Raw genomic sequence first — 17,126 nt, 5'->3', positions numbered from 1 at the left:
CTCGTATCCCATCCATGCCTTACTAAATAGATTTTTTTTGATGAAGTAACAAGGAAGATTGAGAGAGTAGTGCAGAATATATTGTCTACATGGAATTCAATAAGGCATTTAACAAGGTCCCACATGGCAGACTGGTTAGAAAAGTGAGATCTCATTGGGATTCAGGGGAAGGCGGTAGGTTGATCCAAAATTAGTTCAGTGACAGGAAACAAAGACTATTTGTTGATGGATATTTTAGCAAATGGAAAGTTTCCAGTGGTGTTCCACAAGGTTCAGTGTTGGCTTCTTGCTGTTGTTTTATATATTAATGATTTAGACTTAAGTGTGGGAGGCATGATTGGGAAATTTGTAGATGTCACTTAAATTGTCTGTGCTGTTGATAGTGAAGAGGATAGCTGTCAACTCCAGAGTGATAACAATGGTTTATTTTAGTCAGCAGAGGAGAAGTGGCAAATGGAATTCAATCCAAACAAGTGTGAGGTAATGCATTTGGGGAGGGTAAACAAAGCAAGAGATTAGTCAAACAGAAAAAGAAGTGAGAGACCTCAGAGTGCATGTCCACAAATCCTTGATGGGAAGACAGGTAGATAAGGTGGCCAAGGAAGCAAGGTATGCTTTCCTTTATTGGGTGAGTTTTTCCAAATGCGACCTTGATGGTGAGACACACTCTTTAAAAGGGGCTCTGCTTTCTCAGGAGACTAGGGAAATTTGGCATGTCAGCTACACCTCCCACCAACTTTTCCAGATGCACCATAGAAGGCATTCTTTCTGGTTGTATCACAGCTTGGTATGGCTCCTGCTCTGTCCAAGACCACAAGAAACTACAAAGGGTTGTGAATGAAGCCCAGTCCATCACTCAAACCAGCCTCCTATCCATTGAAATACATTTCCCACTGCTTCGGAAAAGCAGCCAGCAGAATCAAGGATCCCACACACCATGAACATGCTCCCTTCCACTTTTTTTCTGTCAGGAAAAGGGTACAAAAGTCTGAGGTCACATATCAACTGACTCAAAAACAGCTTTTTCTCTGCTGCCATCAGACTTTGGAATGGACCTACCTCGCATTAAGTTGATTTTTCTCTACACCCTAGCTATGGCTGTAACGCTACATTCTGCACTCTCTCCTATCCTTCTCAATGTACAGTATGCTTTGTCTGTATAGCATGCAAGAAACAATATTTTTCACTGTATTTAATACATGACAATAATAAATCAAAATCAATGGAGATGACATTTCCTTCATTGTTTTGAGAGTTGGAAAAATGGAAATATGTAAATAGCATAAAGATGCTCAAAGCAATGTCAGCACATTTTCAGAGCATGTACAGTCATGGATAGATAGTGTTAAACTGGATACTGTGCTTCATCTTATAATAGGCAAACCTTAAGCTTAATTGTAATTGTGATTAGTAGCTCTGATTAGAATGCATGAGCTAATTTCTGAATACTGAACAAAATATTATTATTTAGATTGATAATGAAATTAATGGAAATCAAGGTTGAACTTGCCTTTGGAAACTTCATCTTGCTCTTTCATGTGAATTCAATAAAATAGGAAATGTAGTAAATGAACTCTGGCCTTAGCAATATTTATATGTTTGGAGCCCTAATGGAGACTCAGTGAGATGGCTTTTCCAATTTTCCTCCCTTGCCACTGCCTTCTAAAGGTAATGATATTTTTCTGGGAACCATGAGTCATTTCCTCACTGAGTAGGCATTTGCTTTATCTGTGCATGTACAATGCAGGGCGTCTCCACCTATTGATCATTTTGCTTTGTGTTTCTTTCAGGCCATGACCAGGAATGCAGTTGTTGACATCTTCAGTAGTGTAAAGGCTCTGTGCACAGAGACAAAGGCGCTTCTTGATGACAAGCTACTGGTATGTCAAATAGATGGTCACGCTTTACCAGCACTAACCATTCCTTAACAGGTTATACACGCAAAGAGATTATTCGATCCTTTATCTCAGTTCTATTTGTAGGAGCTTTCTGCGTGAATAAACTTTGCTGCGTTCTTGACATTGCAATGATGACAACACGTCAGAAATATTTCATTGGCTCTGAATAGTTTCAATTGTCCTGAGGTTTTGGATGAACAGAAACTACTTTCAACTAGATAATGGGAAGGCTGAAGTCATTGTCTTCAGACAGAACCACGGATTTCATTCTCTAGCCACTGACTCCACCCCTTACCCTTGCAACTTTCAGAATCCGGACTGTTCACAACCAGGATGTCATATCTGACTGAGCTGAGCTTCTGATCACATATCCTTACATCACTAATGCTGCATACTTCCACCTCCATCTCATCTCCTGATTCCATTCCTGCCTCAATTCATTTGCTGCTGAAACATAATTCATGCTTTCATTATCGCTAGACTTAACCCCTAAACTTGTCCATTCCACCAAACCGCTCCCACCTTCTCCGTAAACTTGGGCTTATGCTCATCAAGTCCTAATCTGCACCAAGCCCTGTTCATACTTCATCTCTGTGCTCGCAGACCTACTCTGGTCCTGGCTTAAGCAATGCCTTGTTTTCAAAATTCTGTTCCTTGTTTTCAAATCCCTCCATAGCCTCACTCCTCTCTATCTCTGTAATCTTCTTCAGCCCCAAAACCCTCTGAGATATCTGCACATATCTAATTCCGGCCTTTTGGCCATCCCTAATTTTAATCACTCTATCATTGGTGGCCATGCTTTCAGTTGCTTAGGCTCTAAGCTCTGAAATCCCCTCTGTAAATCCGTCTGTCTCTCTCTTCCTCTCTTGCCTGATTTAAGACACGCCTGAAAATCTACCTCTTAGACCAAGCTTTTGGTCATCTGCCCAAATATCATGTTTTGGCTAAATGTTAAAGTCAGTTTTATATTGCTCCTTTGAAACACCGAGAGACAGTATATTCCATTAAAGATGCTATATAAATGAAGTGTTGGTGCGGGTGTGCTATCAAATGCAATTTAGTTTGTTCTTCATTTCCTTACTGAATCTTCTGTCTTACCGTGGTGGAACCTCATTGATTCAAACACATTACATGTTAGTGAACTCTCTCTGTGATGGGTTAACTTGCTCCACTGATGCATTCAATTCTGAAGCAACTTGAAGGTGACAAATGGGGCAGGATTTTTCCTATGGGATTTTGAATCCAGCTGTCAGGCACAAATTGGAGTTAGCAGCTCACACGAAGTGGAAAGCAGTCATTTAATGCGATTTTGTTTTTTCCCGGAGCAGCCCGTGAATAATCTGAGGGTAGGCTCTGTCCAATTAAGGAAGGTGGACAGGCTCTTGAAACTGGACAGCCACTCAAAGATCTGCATGCAGGAAAGCCCCCTCTCTCCGTCTTTTGGCCTGTTCAAGCCACCACTGTGTGGGGCATTTTCTCCACAGGACAGCCTATAGCATTTTCTCCACAGGGAGCACCCGATTCAGATTTTTATTTAGCAGGATTCCCACTCACCTGACAAAGAAGCAGCAAGCGTTCTGAAAGCTAGTGGATTTTGCTACCAAATAAACCTGTTGGACTTTAACCTGGTGTTGTGAGACTTCTTACTCTGTTATCAGGACCAGTGGAGCCTCAAAATCGTGGAATTGATAAGTTATATGTTTGACATCACACCTGCAGTATTTTGATAATAGGTTTGAAAAAGGTTGTAAAGAGCCCTTGTCCCTGTTTCTGTACTATGTGTTAACTGGCTCACCATTGTGCATTTGTACAGGAGTTGGAGTCTTCATATGAAGAGGAGCTGCAGACTGCACTGAGTGATGTTGAAAGTGATCTCCAGAAGCTGGTTGAGCTCCACTGGCTGGGGCACACCATCCAGACAACTGATGTGGAGGTGTGTCAGCTCGTTCGACTTAGCTCACCAAAAGAAAGAAGTCAAGTTATCCTTCACAGTTCACAATGTAGAACTCAAAGATCTCAATAGTAACAATTGCCATGTGGAATCCTCCTCCCTCTATGATTTTTGGATGGGAATGCAGAGAAATCCCTCGCTTTTAGCCTCTGAGTGTATGTTAGCAACACTGGTCATTTTACTCCAGAATGCCAGCTCATTAAAGATAAAATTGGAGTCAATCTTTAAACACATTTATCAGGTTTTGTTTTCAGAAATACACATTACAAACATGCACCTCCTAACTGGACGAGTAAAATTTCAGTCTGTTCCTATTTGAAGGACTGCATGTGAATCTCCACTTAATACCCAAACAGTTTGATGCAATTACTATTCAGTTCACAGATTTTGGATTTTCTGACCACATTACCCAACCACCCTAATTTTAGCTTATCTCTTGTCATTATCTTTTACAGAGAGTGACGGTACCAACAACTTAGTGGCTTCCAAATAACATGGTCCACATGATTCACCTTTTGTGTCCTTATAGCTAGCTCCATCACTTCCTCCCTTTAACAGTACATCCTGAGCAAAAGGCAGTGAATCACTGGTCTCCAAATGGACAGCAGGAATGTTCATGTTTTGTGTACCCTGGAACCTGGGCCCCACGACATAAAGTTTAAATCTGCATTCTACATCCCAAGTTGCTTCAAGTAGCAAATTCTGGCATAGGATTTCCACTGGGGAAAATGAAAAAGACCGTAGCTCACTTTGTTGACCTTCCACAATCCTCATAATCTCATCATACAGTGCTAATTGAGCTGCTGACATCGTAATCAATCTTCTAGTCTACAACAGACCCAGAGATAAGGGGATGAAGGTCCCAATGGTGGCGAGCTTTCCAAAGTCGCCTGTTCCTCCTAAGCACAATTATCTTACAGTTTGCCATATACTCTTAAGTTATTTTCTGAAAGAAAGAATTTAGGATTTAATGACCAAGGAGACAACAGTAAAGGAACCATCAGGACTCAGAAGCCTCGTTGCCAGAGTGTGTGGCCTTATACGGCCTGTATGGCTACTCCTGTAACACATCTCAAATCTGTATTGTAATGGGCTAATAGGATCGTAATAGTCATGAGTGAGTTATATCATTTTGTATCAGTAGTTATGTGTTAGAGATTGTAGTGAGGATTTTGCAACTCCTCTGCCATGTGGGTTTTCCAGTGATTGGGTGGGTTGGGGTGGGGAAGGGATGGTGGGCAGTTCATCATTGACTGCTAGCGGGATTTTCTGGTCCTGCCAAAGTAAATAGGCATTTACTCGCTTGGCTGCGCTGCTGGGAAACCCATCACGGAGAGTTGCTTTTGGAGTGACTGGAAGATTCTGCCTGGCAGAAGGACCTGAAAATCCCAGCCTCTGCATGGCAAATGGAATAGTCAATATTCAGGAGAGATGTGCTCATTGTGTATATAATGTACGTAGTGTATATAAACCAGTTTGAAGTAAATATCTGAGAAAGACTAGTATCTCCAGATAAAATAAGCCACACAACCAGTGTGAAATAAATGCATGCATTCTCTAAATGGGATTATGGTCACACATTGGCCCATTCAGCCACAACAGACACATGTATTCATTTTTCAAATAGAATAAATGCAAGAAGAAACAAAATGTCCTAAGTATGTGGCCAATGAGCTTATTGATGTCCTGCTATGCCTGGATGATGAGCAGTGTGCTCAGTTTTTATACCAGGTTAAAAGAGCAAAGGGAATTCAGGCCAAGGGCCTTAACATCATTTCTTTTGTCACGATAAAATGAGACGGTAATGTCTCATTTTAACCTGTTAACCCTGTTAACCAGTAATTTTCTTTTATCCTCTCAGGACAATTCAAAGGGAAGTAACAAGAGCAGCATTAAAATAAGAATAAAAAACATGTCAAGAAAAGAAAAACTCCAGAAGCAAAAATCAAACAGTTCTTTGCTGGGTGAGTTTGGATTCATTAACTGAGTACAATTAAATCATAATCAAATGACTTTTAAGCAGTAAGACCTATTTTCAAGGTCCTTTCTCCTGATCTGTACCAGTCCTGAGAATCTTTGAATATTCTACAAACATTTGGAAAATGCTGTTCCTGATCATTCATCCATCAGCGGATGAAGGTCAGAATGTTGTTGGAGGAATTGTTAAAATTCCAACCTTTCCCCTCCTAGATCTACCCAGTGTGTAATCACCAAATGGGACCATCCAAAATAACTATTCACCGGTTTATAAAGAACACATTTTCACACATGCTTTAAAATTCATATCCTGGTCTTAAAAACAAGAATATTTACTATTTTATTCATTCTCAAGATGTCAGCATTTATTGCCCATCTTAATTACCCTTGAACTAAATGGCACTAGTGAAACCGTTGAGTTTTAATGACAATGGCTTACCTCACAACCCCAGGGACTCAGGTTCGAGTCTGGTCTTGGGTGAAGTTTGCATGTTCTCCCCCTGTCTGCATGGGTTTCTTCTGGGTGCTCTGGTTTCTTCCCACAGTCCAAAGATGTACAGATTAGGATTGACCATGCTAAATTACTTGTTAGTGTCCAAAGATGTGTAGATTAGGTGGATTAGCCATAGTAAATGCACAGGCTTTGGGGATAGGGCAGAGAAAAGGGCCTGGGATAATATACCCTAGAGAGTTAGTACAGACTTGATGGGCTGAATGACCTCTTTCTGCACTGTAGAGCTCCAAGATCTATGATCGTCATTGCACTTCCAATTCCAGCTTTTCTTGGATTCAGATTTCGCCAGACATAAGCCATGAAAACATCCAGGATGCAACTTACTTACCAACTTGGTTTATTCAATCCACCTACTGCCCACTTTCCATGTCAGCACCCCATACGGAGAAATCTCTCTGAGCAAGATCTACCAATAGGCATCGTTTAGACCAAAGCTACTTGTGACACATTTCACCTGTTGATTGGCTTTGGTCTACCATGGCAGGGCTGATCCTTGCTGAGTAGGTTCAGTACAAGTCAAGGCCCTGTGCAGCCACCTCCCTCCCCCAGCTGTGGGGTCTCAGTGTAAACCCCTTATGCACTTGTGGAGAGACTCAAACAATGCTACACATTGTCAAGGCATGTCCCCTCTACAGACTGTGGTGGACTAATCACCTTCAATTCAGCTAATGAGAAGGTGGTCACTTAGCTCTAGCAATCTATATTCACAAAATAAGAACAATCATGTCCACAGTCAAATCAACATTGGAAAGGTGTACTGTATAACAGGGGTTGATCTGCTCCTGCCTCACTATCAAAAGTGAAAGCCTATCCCATTCTTATCAGCTTGAGACAGAAAATGTAAACAACAGATATGGAGCAATTTTTAACCATATACATCTCCACCCAGAGTCTACAGAGCCACAGTAAATATAAATACTTATGAAATAATATTGAATGCGAATTGTGTATTTCTGTTTGCAGACCTATATTGTCCAATGGGTGTGTTTGTCCTAGGAAGGATCTCATAGAAAAATTGGCTTCAGACTGAGGCAGGTGTGGCCTTTATTCTGGCTCGGAGCTCTCAGTGAAATGCTTTCAGGAGACCTGGGGGAGTTCCGAATGTCAATCCTTAGTGTTAAAGGTCATCTCCTAGTCTCAGGACATGAGGCTCCTTGATTTATATCGATCTGCCAAGACATGATAAAGCCAAACTCTTGGCGACTGCTACCCAACCCAATTGCACTATAATGTGTAAAACAGAAGTCCTGATTTATACATGACAGGTATCACATGTCAGGGACTTGCTTATTGCTAAGGTATAAACCCTCAAGACAAGTTATCTGTTCCTGAGCTGACCCCTGGTTGCTTGAAAGTTGTAACTTTAAAAGTCCTGTGTAAGCTGTGGTGAATGAGATCCTCAGCACGATATAAAATCCAGTTGCATGGTGTCCCCTTGTGGATCACTTGTCCAGGACTCAAAACTTCAACCTTTTGCTAAATCTGTGCTGAGATGGTAAGGGTGTCGCACACATGAAAACTGAAAGCCATTTGGTCCATTTTGGACTGGAGACACCAGGAATGTGCTGCTGCCATGGCTAGTATTTATTGTCTGCTCCTAATTGTGAAGGTGGTGTTAAGCTGTCTCCTTGAATTGCTGCAGTCCCTGATGTTTAGGTACAACTACAGTACTGTTGACTCATAAGTTCCAGGATGTATTATGACATATGTTTAAGTCAGGGTGAAGGGTGACTTGGAGGTGATTTGCTCCTAACCTACTGGGTCGTAGAATCATGGAATCCCTATAGTGCAAAATGAGGCTATTTGGTCCATCGAGCCTGCACCAACAACAATTCCAACCAGGCTCTATTCCCATGACCCACATATTTAACCTGTTCATCTCCCTGACACTAAAGAGCAATTTCGCATGGCCAATCCACCTAACCTGCACACCTTTGGATTGTGAGAGGAAACCAGAGCACCCAGAAGAAACCCATGCAGACATGGGGAGAATGTGCAAACTCCACACCAATAATTACCTGAGGCTAGAATTGAACCTGGGTCCCTGGCACTGTGAGCCAGCAGTGTTAACCACTGTACCACTGTGCCAGTGGTTGCACGCTTGGGACATACTGTCAAAGAACAGTGAGTTTTGATGACAGTATACAGTGTAGCTGAAGTGGCAGAAGAGAGTTCTGGACATATATGCTAAAGGAGATTTTAACATCAATGTAGCAAATGTATTTTGAGCAAGTTAAAATCCCTCCCCTAAGATTTTTTTTTCCTGTGAGTTGAGAAGCTGTTGGTAGATTGAAAAAAGGATCCATTTTAGATGAGTATTTTAGAGACCATCACCACAAACCACACTCACCAGCTTGCCAAGCCCTGGGCCAGGGAGGTTCCAGCTTGTTCTTGGTGGAGGGCACAGCTGTGACCAGAGGCTGTTTTACTAGGGCTGGTAGCTCATCCTGTCCTTTACTCTTGACATTGGACATCACTTCCTATGTGTGCTTCTGACAAAGCTTGTGGGTTTGGAGCTTCTTAATTGTCTTGATTTCATAGTCTACACTCGCTGTTAGTTGTCTAGATTCCTTAGTGCATGCACATACTCACTGTCATGGAACATGAGCTGAAGACAAGAAATATTATTAAAGTTTAAACTGACATGATTATCTTTTAAGTTTCATCTTCACCCCCATTTTAAAACCATCGTTGTGACTGCATGATTTGTGATTTCATTTGCATTTATTTGAATATATTAACATATGTGCTGTATTCATCTTGGCTTGTTGAAGGTGTGAATTTGAATAATCAGGACTAAATTCTGATTGGATCCTTGAGCTGAGCAGGAATGTTTGTCAGTCCTTGTCTGGATTGTAAACAATTAATTTGTTTTTCTAATTTTTCCTGCAGTGTTTTCTATAATTTCATAATTCCAGCCAGCCTGTTTTAAGATGCATCCTACTGGGTAAATCTGGGTCATAGACCCCTCCATTTCCAACTTCAAATTAAATGCTAGAAACTCACCCCACTTAGCAGCTGATCAACAACAGCAGTAATAGATGCTGAGCTCAAATCACGGTGACATCCAGTGCAGATGGAGACCATTCAGACTTTGTATCTCTGTCAGTCTGGGCTTGAGAAGTGTACAACTGGCAAGGTCTGTGTCAGACCTCATCTTGTTGCTTAGTGAAGCCGAGTTCCCTTCAGCAAGTCCATCATTACTCAATGCTGTGTGCTTTCGCTATCATGAGGAAATCTTTTGCTTGCTTTGTTCCTGGATTGCTGTGCGTGCATTGTCTTATCAGATACTGGAGTATTTGCTGGTGCTAAGCAGAGCTCTGCCCTTCCCTTTGCAAGTAGAGAGATGGGGCGCAGATGAAGTAGCAGTGTGGCTGGAGTCTCTCAAACTAGGGGAGTACAAAGACATTTTTACACGTCATGACATCCAGGGATCAGAGCTTTTGCAACTGGAAAGGCAAAATCTGAAGATATCATTAAAGCCTGATATTCCTGTTAATGGGTCTGGTAGTCACCATGGGCTAGCCGAACTAAACTACGTAGATGATCATGATTGTAACCTCAGACAGATCATGGCAAATGATTTAAAGGAGCCATGTACAAAATACAAGACCTATTTCCAACTTCATACTGGAACTGACTTGAGTTTTCTGCAGGATAATTTGAGCTTTTCCTCCCAATACCTGGCCAGAGTGGTCATTTGTTGTCCAATGTGAACTGAGCCAACACAACAACCTCCGGCCTGCTCTGTCAGTCAGCTGATGGCACATCTGCACCACAACACCAGTCTCGAGAACTTCAATTGTCCTCCAGATTGAACATCCTCTGTGTGTAGAAGTGCTGCATGACATTCCCCAGAGATACCTCACTCTAATTTTTTAGGATTGTGGCCCTCACTATCTACCCCAGCAAATCCTTTATCAATAGTGGCCATAGCCAGATCTCTTCATGCTGATACTGAACCAGATTCTGTCCTTCCTCACAGTGCACTTTACTATAGGTCAGAAATATGAACCCTGACCCCAAACTCTAGAAGTGAAAATGATTCTTTGATTTTTTTTAAACAAATTTACAACCCTTGAGGATCTTGGCAAATTGATGATAAATTACTACACCTCATTTTTTTGAAGTTTAAGTTTATTTATTAGTTTAACAAATAGGCTTACATTAACACTGCATTAAAGTTACTGTGAAAATCCCTTAGTCACCACATTCTGATGCCTGTTCGAGTACACTGAGGGAGAATATAGCACGGCCAATGCGCCTAACCTGCACGTCTTTGCATTGTGGGAGGAAACTGGAGCACCCAAAGGAAACCCTTGCAGACATGGAGAGAATGTACAGGTTACGCATAGACAGTGACCCAAGTCTGGAATCGAATCCGGGCTTCTGACACTGTGAAGCCACAGTGCTAACTACTGTGCTATGCCAAATGCATGCTGGATAGTCTGTTTCCATGAATTTCAAAATGGTGGCTGTGGCAGCATCAGGAAGATCAACAGGATGGGCTTTATATTCAGTTTCCTTGTGTATAAGATCTAGAACCAGACACTGGCTTCTAATTCCTCAACCGGCTTCAAATAGCAGGTGCACTTTATCTTTTGCTGTGGAGGGTTGGACTGGGGTAGGCATAGTAAGTAGCCTGGTGTAATGAGACTACTTCCTTTGCCTATATCTTATGAGTACATGTCCTTGATCTGTTTTCCAACATGTACTCATGTCAATTATCAAACATTTAAGTGTCAGCCATGGCTCAATGGGTAACATTTCACCTCTAAGTCAGAAAGCCATGAGTAGAAGCTTGACTCCAGAAATTTGAGTCCACTATGTAAGCTGACATTGCATTCCATCAGTGACAAAGTGCTACCTTTCATGTCATCTCATAGAAACCTAAAAAATTCTAACAGGACTCGACAGGGTAGACCGAGGAAGGATGTTTCCGATGGCCAGGGAGTTCTGAACTAGAGATCACAATCAAAGGATAGGGGGTAAACTATTTAGGATTGAGATGAGGAAAAATGTCTTCACCCAGAGAGTGGTAAGCCTATGGCATTCTCTACCAAATAAGCAGTTGAGGTCAAAACATTGGATGTTTTCAAGAATAATATTATTCTTGGGGCTAAAGGAATCAAAGGATATGGGTGAAAGGTGGGATCTGGCTATTGAGTTGGAGAATCGGCAATGATCATAATGAATGGCAGAGCAGGTTCCTGCTCCTATTTTCTGTGTTTCTGTGACGCATTAAACAATGTCTTTCTGGCCTTTGAGGCAGATGTAAAAGATTCCCCATGATATTGTCTCAAGAAAGGGCAGAGGGGAGCTTTCTCTGGTGGTGCTGGTCAATATTTTTCCCTCAGCTAACATGACTAGAAGACGTTTATCTGGTCATTATCATATTGCTGTTTGCAAGAGCTTGCTGTGTCAGATTTGATGCATCATTTCTTACATTACAACTGCAATTGCACCTCGAAAGTAATTTACTAGCTGCAAAAAGCTTTTGGATGTATTATTGTCTTTAAAGACTGCGTTGATTCATGAATAAATTGATTAATTCTTTAATCCTCCCCTCCCTGCATGGACTCCTCCTCAGCCACATGTGTTCTCCCAGCAACTCTCCCCATTCCTCATCAACTGTTCCCTCTGCCTTTCCCCTCACCTTTCACTTCTCCCGCTGTCACTCTCTATGAACCTTAGTCATGGTAACTTGACAACTTTTTACCTTTGTGTCCTGAAATCTTGTCTCCCGTTAGAGTCATTGAGGTTTACAGCATGGAAACAGGCCCTTCAGTCCAACTTGTCCATGCCGCCCTTTTTTTTAAAACCCCTAAGCTAATCCCAATTGCCCGAATATGGTCCATATCCCCCTATGCCCATCGTACCCATGTAACTATCAAAATGCTTTTTAAAAGGACAAAATTGTACCCGTCTCCACTACTACCTTTGGCAGCTTGTTCCAGACACTCATCACTGTCAGTGTGAAAAAATTGCCCCTCTGGACACTTTTATATCTCTCCCCTCTCACCTTAAACCAATGCCCTCTAGTTTTAGATCCCACCTTTGGGAAAAGCCATTGACTAACTAGCTGATCTATGCCCCTCATTATTTTACAGACCTCTGTAAGGTCACCCCTCAGCCTCCTATGCTTCAGAGGAAAAAGTCACAGTCTATTCAGCCAGCCTATCTAGCCTCTCCTTATAACTCAATCCATCAAGTCCTGGTAGCATCCTAGTAAATTTTTTCTGCACTCTTTCTAGTTTGATAACATCCTTTCTATAATAGGGTGACCAGAATTGCACACAGTATCCCAAGTGTGGCCTTACCAATGTCTTGTACATCTTCAACAAGACATTCCAACTCCTGTATTCAGTGTTCTGACCGATGAAACCAAGCACGTCGAATGCCTTCTCTGTCCCCTTGTGACTCCACTTTCAAGGAGCTATGAACATGTACCCTTAGATCTTTTTGTTCTGTAACTCTCCTCAATGCCCTACCATTAAATACTCAGTCAGGGCATTGAAACAGGCCTGCCCTGGTTCAATCTACCAAAATGCATCACCTTGCATTTGTCTAGATTAAACTCCATCTGCCATTCATCAGCCCACTGGCTCAATTGATCAAGATCCCATTGCAATTTGAGATAACTTTCTTCACTGTTCACTATGCCACCAATCATAGTGTCATCTGCAAACTTATTAACATGCCCCCTATATTCTCATCCAAATCATTAATATAAATGACTGATCACTGAGGCACACCACTGGTCACAGGCCTCCAGTTTGAAAAACAACTCTCTACAACCACCCTCTGGCTTCTGTCAAGAAGTCAATTTTGTATCCATTTGGATACCCTGGATCCTGTGAGATCTAACATTATGCAACAACCTAGCATGTGGTACCTTGTCAAAGGCCTTGTTAAAGTCCATGTAGGCAACATCAACTGCACTGTCCTCATTTACCTTCTTGGTAATGATGATATTAATGATTTGGATGAGAATATAGGGGGCATGTTAATAAGTTACCCCTTCAAAAAACTCAATCAAATTTGTGAGACATGATTTTGTTATACTACATTGTTGTAGTAACAGAATCTGATTTAATGTTCTGAAATATCTTGAACAGAAGAGACAGACTGATATAGTTAAATTATTAATGCTTTTTGTTTCAGGACCTGGGGATAACCAAGGTGGGGCACATGAAGCGTATTCTGCTTGGTATTAAAGATATCGATTGGGATACAGTCATCTCCGAACTGTAGCAACCAGACAAGACCAGAGGAAGAAAGCTGCCAAAGTATTTCATGGGTTCTGAAGGGGTGTGTTCCTCTGCTGATTTCAAATCTTCATGGGCTGCTTGCTCAACTTTACTGCCCCGAGAACAGCAGTTAAACTCCAATCTTTGAATGTAAAACAGGATGAAAGTAAACGCCTACACTGCAAATTTCCCTGTAAAGCTTAAGCACTGCATGGCCAGGCACAACTAGCAACCCACCTGTTAATCATAGTCACAGGAATCCCCATTGTTATTGATGTTATACAATGACCAACAGGAGGTTCCCTGGAAGACCTTCCCAATTGCATCAAGTTATCGAGCAACCAGTTGGTGAATGGAACTGATCTTTGGACAAATGAATCCAAAGCATTGGAGCATTGCTGAAGAGATGTGGCTCTCACTGTCCCTGCCCCTGACTGGATCTGTCCCAAAGCACTGATTTCATCATTTACAAGAGGGCAGATTAATCATAAGCCCTCACCTTGTGATCCAGGCAAACAGTGAGCAAAGTGGTGGCACCATGACTGCTCTCTTGTTCAGAATTGTTGGGGAGCAAGCATTAAATGCAACTGTTTAAGCCATGCCTATAAGTTGCAAACTCCTTGACCATGGATAGTGGAAAACCATTGCTATAATTGCATGAGCTGCCACCATTTCAAACCATGCCCTTTAGTGATTGCCAGGTAATAGAGGATACAGCTCTGTTACCTCATGGATTCTGACAAAGAAGGTTCACTATATGTGGATTTATCCTGATAAATTAGCTGTACTATGTTGTGGTGAAAAAGTCAATATTACCAAAGTGTGATTGTTGCTAGGGATGTTATAGTGCCCTGTGTAGTGGTAAATCATATGCATGACCTGGCAAGTTGTTTGGTGTTCTAAGTGTAGAGATCTTGTATATGATTAACAACACAGTTTATATTTGCTGTCTACAGACAGGAGACAACTAATCATTCAGCTCTGCATTCAGGAACCCCTTTCAAAAAGCGACAGTGACTTTCACCTTCACCAACTGGAGCAGATCACCCATCATCTGTAGCTCCTATACATTATGGACCCTATCCTTTGTAGAACACCGAAAGGAGTGTGTGATGGGAACAGTGTAAGGGAAACTTAAAACTTTATCAAATCCATATTGTGCTCTGCCAGTGTGTTTGGTGGGAAAGCACAGAGGGAGCTTCACTCTGTATCTAACCCTGTGCAGTACCTGTCCTGGGAGCGTTTGATGGGGACAGTGTAAAGGGAGCTTTACTCTGTATCTAATTCTGTGCTGTACTTGTCTTGGGAGTTTTGATGGGGACATTGTAAAGGGAGCTTTACTCTGTATCTAATCTCATCCTGTAACTGCACTGGGAGCGTTTGTTGGGGACAGTGTAGAGAGAATTTTACACTGTATTTAACCCTGTGCTGTACCTATCCTGGGAATGTTGGGGAGGAACAATATGGAGGGAGCTTTACTTTGTATCTAACCCAGTGCTTTACCTGTCTTGGGAGTGTTTGATGGGGACAGCGTAGAGGAAGCTTTACTCTGTATCTAACCCTGTGCTATACCTACCCTGGGAGTATTTTATGGGGACCGTGTAGAGGGAGTTTTACAGTGTATCTAATCTTGTGCTGTTCCTGTCCTGGGAGTGTTTGATAGGGACAGTTTGGAGGGAGCTTACTCTGTATCTAATCCTGGGCTGTTCCTGTCCTGGGAGTGGTTGATGGGAACAGTGTAGAGGGAGTTTTACTCTTTATCCACCCCTGTGCTGTTCCTGTCCTAGGAGTATTTGTTGGAGACAGTGTAGAGGGAGCTTTACTCTGTATCTAATCCCATGCTGTACGTGTCCTGGGAGTGTTTGATGGGGACAGTGCAGAGGGAGTTTTACTCTGTATCTGACCCTGTGCTGTACCTGTCCTGGGGAGTGTTTGATGGGGACAGTGCAGAGGGAGTTTTACTCTGTATCTGACCCTGTGTTGTACCTGTCCTGGGGAGTGTTTGATGAGGACAATGTAGAGGGAGCTTTACTCTGTATCTAGTTGTGAATGTTCAGATGTGGAATCAGCCATATGATATCTGAAATCTTTCCACTTCCGGATGCAAACATTCCTCACCCTGATATCCATGGAAAGACATGCAAATGCAATGATGAATATTGATGTCAGTCTTTAAAAATGAACTTTATTGAATGACCAGCTTAGTACATCTCCACTTGTGCAATGGCGTTCACAGAGTGGGTAGCTTGATTTTTTTTTCTGATCTGCAAAACAAGAGATTTGTTCCTGATGCGAGTAATATTGAAAATGTTAGTGTGGCTGGAATTTCCAATATTGTTGAGAGCCAGCTCATTCTGTCCTGCTTCTATAACAATAGCAATGACTTTCTTCAACAATGTAATAATCCCCAGTCACCTTGGTCATGGGAGACCCAACGATGAAAGTTATCTGACCTGCTCCACATGGCGGTCTCCCTGAAAGAGAGATTAACATCTCTGCTTCCACCCATTCACACTCGCACCACTCAGGGCCTCCACCAATCTACACATAAGGATTGCTCTAATGCACACACAGCACAACCCCTCATTAGGTAATGATGAATCATCATGAACCAATCTCTCGCACACTGGATATTTCACTGTGCCAGCTGGGACTCAGTATGTCACTTTCCTGCCTCTGTGTCAGTCAGTCGTGACTACAACTCCCAGTTAGAAGACTTGAATTCATTGTCTAACACTTCCGTTCAGTGCTGAGCAATGAGTTGTTGGGCCAAGGCTGTCTGCTCAGCTGAATGTAAAAGATTCTATGGAACAAGAAATCCTGACCAATATGTATCCCTGATCTAATACCTAAAGCAGATTATCTGCTCATTATCACAATGCTGTTTGTTGGAGCTGCGCATAAATTGGCTGTTGCATTTTCTACATTACAGCAAATTATGCTTTTCAAGTATTTAATTGGCTGTGAGACGCTTTGGGACATCCTGAATCCATGGAAGATGCTATATAAATGGATGTTCAGTATTGAAGTCACATGTTCTTTTACCCTTCTCCCCATATAGAGATGGTAATGTGATTGAAACACTGCCTTCAACACAGCTCAGTAATATGGTGATGAGTAATCTGTGCTTTTGCAAACCCCTGACTGTGCTCTAATTCGTTTACATCTGTATGTAGCACTTTGGTTGTATAAAGAGCAAACCCAGGAGACTTATTTATTGTTTGTTGCATAAGAGATGATTTATAAAGAGATTCCTTTAGTTTTTTTTTGCATATGTGGAGAGAGTTCAAATGTACTTTATTGTAATAAATAAAAACCTCAGAAATTGTTAAAGGAATGTGTTGGTGTGTTTCTTTCTCACTGTCCTGTGGTTGGGGGTGATCTGAGAACAGGCTACAGGAGGCAGGAGTATTTTGCAAGGGTGTGACAGAGGAGGGATGCATGGGGAATGGGATGCAGTTAGTTGTGGAGGGGACTGCAGCAAATGGGGTTATCTGAAGAGAGCAGCAGGTGGTGTTGGCAGGTCTTCCAGATCA

At 42.0% G+C, this 17,126-nt stretch overlaps 1 protein-coding gene across 2 annotated transcripts in view; it reads left to right on the top strand.

Annotated features, from left to right (window-relative positions):
* LOC145342102 (diacylglycerol kinase delta) overlaps window positions 1–16,907 on the top strand; it is a 190,020-nt gene extending 173,113 nt beyond the window's left edge. For both annotated transcript variants that reach the window (XM_080187317.1, XM_080187318.1), the window contains exons 25-28: window positions 1,791–1,880; window positions 3,712–3,831; window positions 5,711–5,813; window positions 13,505–16,907. In XM_080187317.1, the coding sequence (XP_080043443.1) occupies window positions 1,791–1,880; window positions 3,712–3,831; window positions 5,711–5,813; window positions 13,505–13,557 (366 nt within the window). In that variant the 3' untranslated portion in view covers window positions 13,558–16,907. The remainder of the gene's footprint in view (window positions 1–1,790; window positions 1,881–3,711; window positions 3,832–5,710; window positions 5,814–13,504) is intronic.
* Window positions 16,908–17,126: the final 219 nt, after the last annotated feature.

The sequence above is a fragment of the Carcharhinus amblyrhynchos genome, chromosome 4 (genome assembly GCF_965287045.1).
Source record: "Carcharhinus amblyrhynchos chromosome 4, sCarAmb.v2.hapA, whole genome shotgun sequence".
NCBI classification, from domain to species: domain Eukaryota; kingdom Metazoa; phylum Chordata; class Chondrichthyes; order Carcharhiniformes; family Carcharhinidae; genus Carcharhinus; species Carcharhinus amblyrhynchos.
The sequence above is the reverse complement of the archived record's forward strand: the minus strand, read 5'-3'. Positions and strand labels throughout refer to the sequence as shown.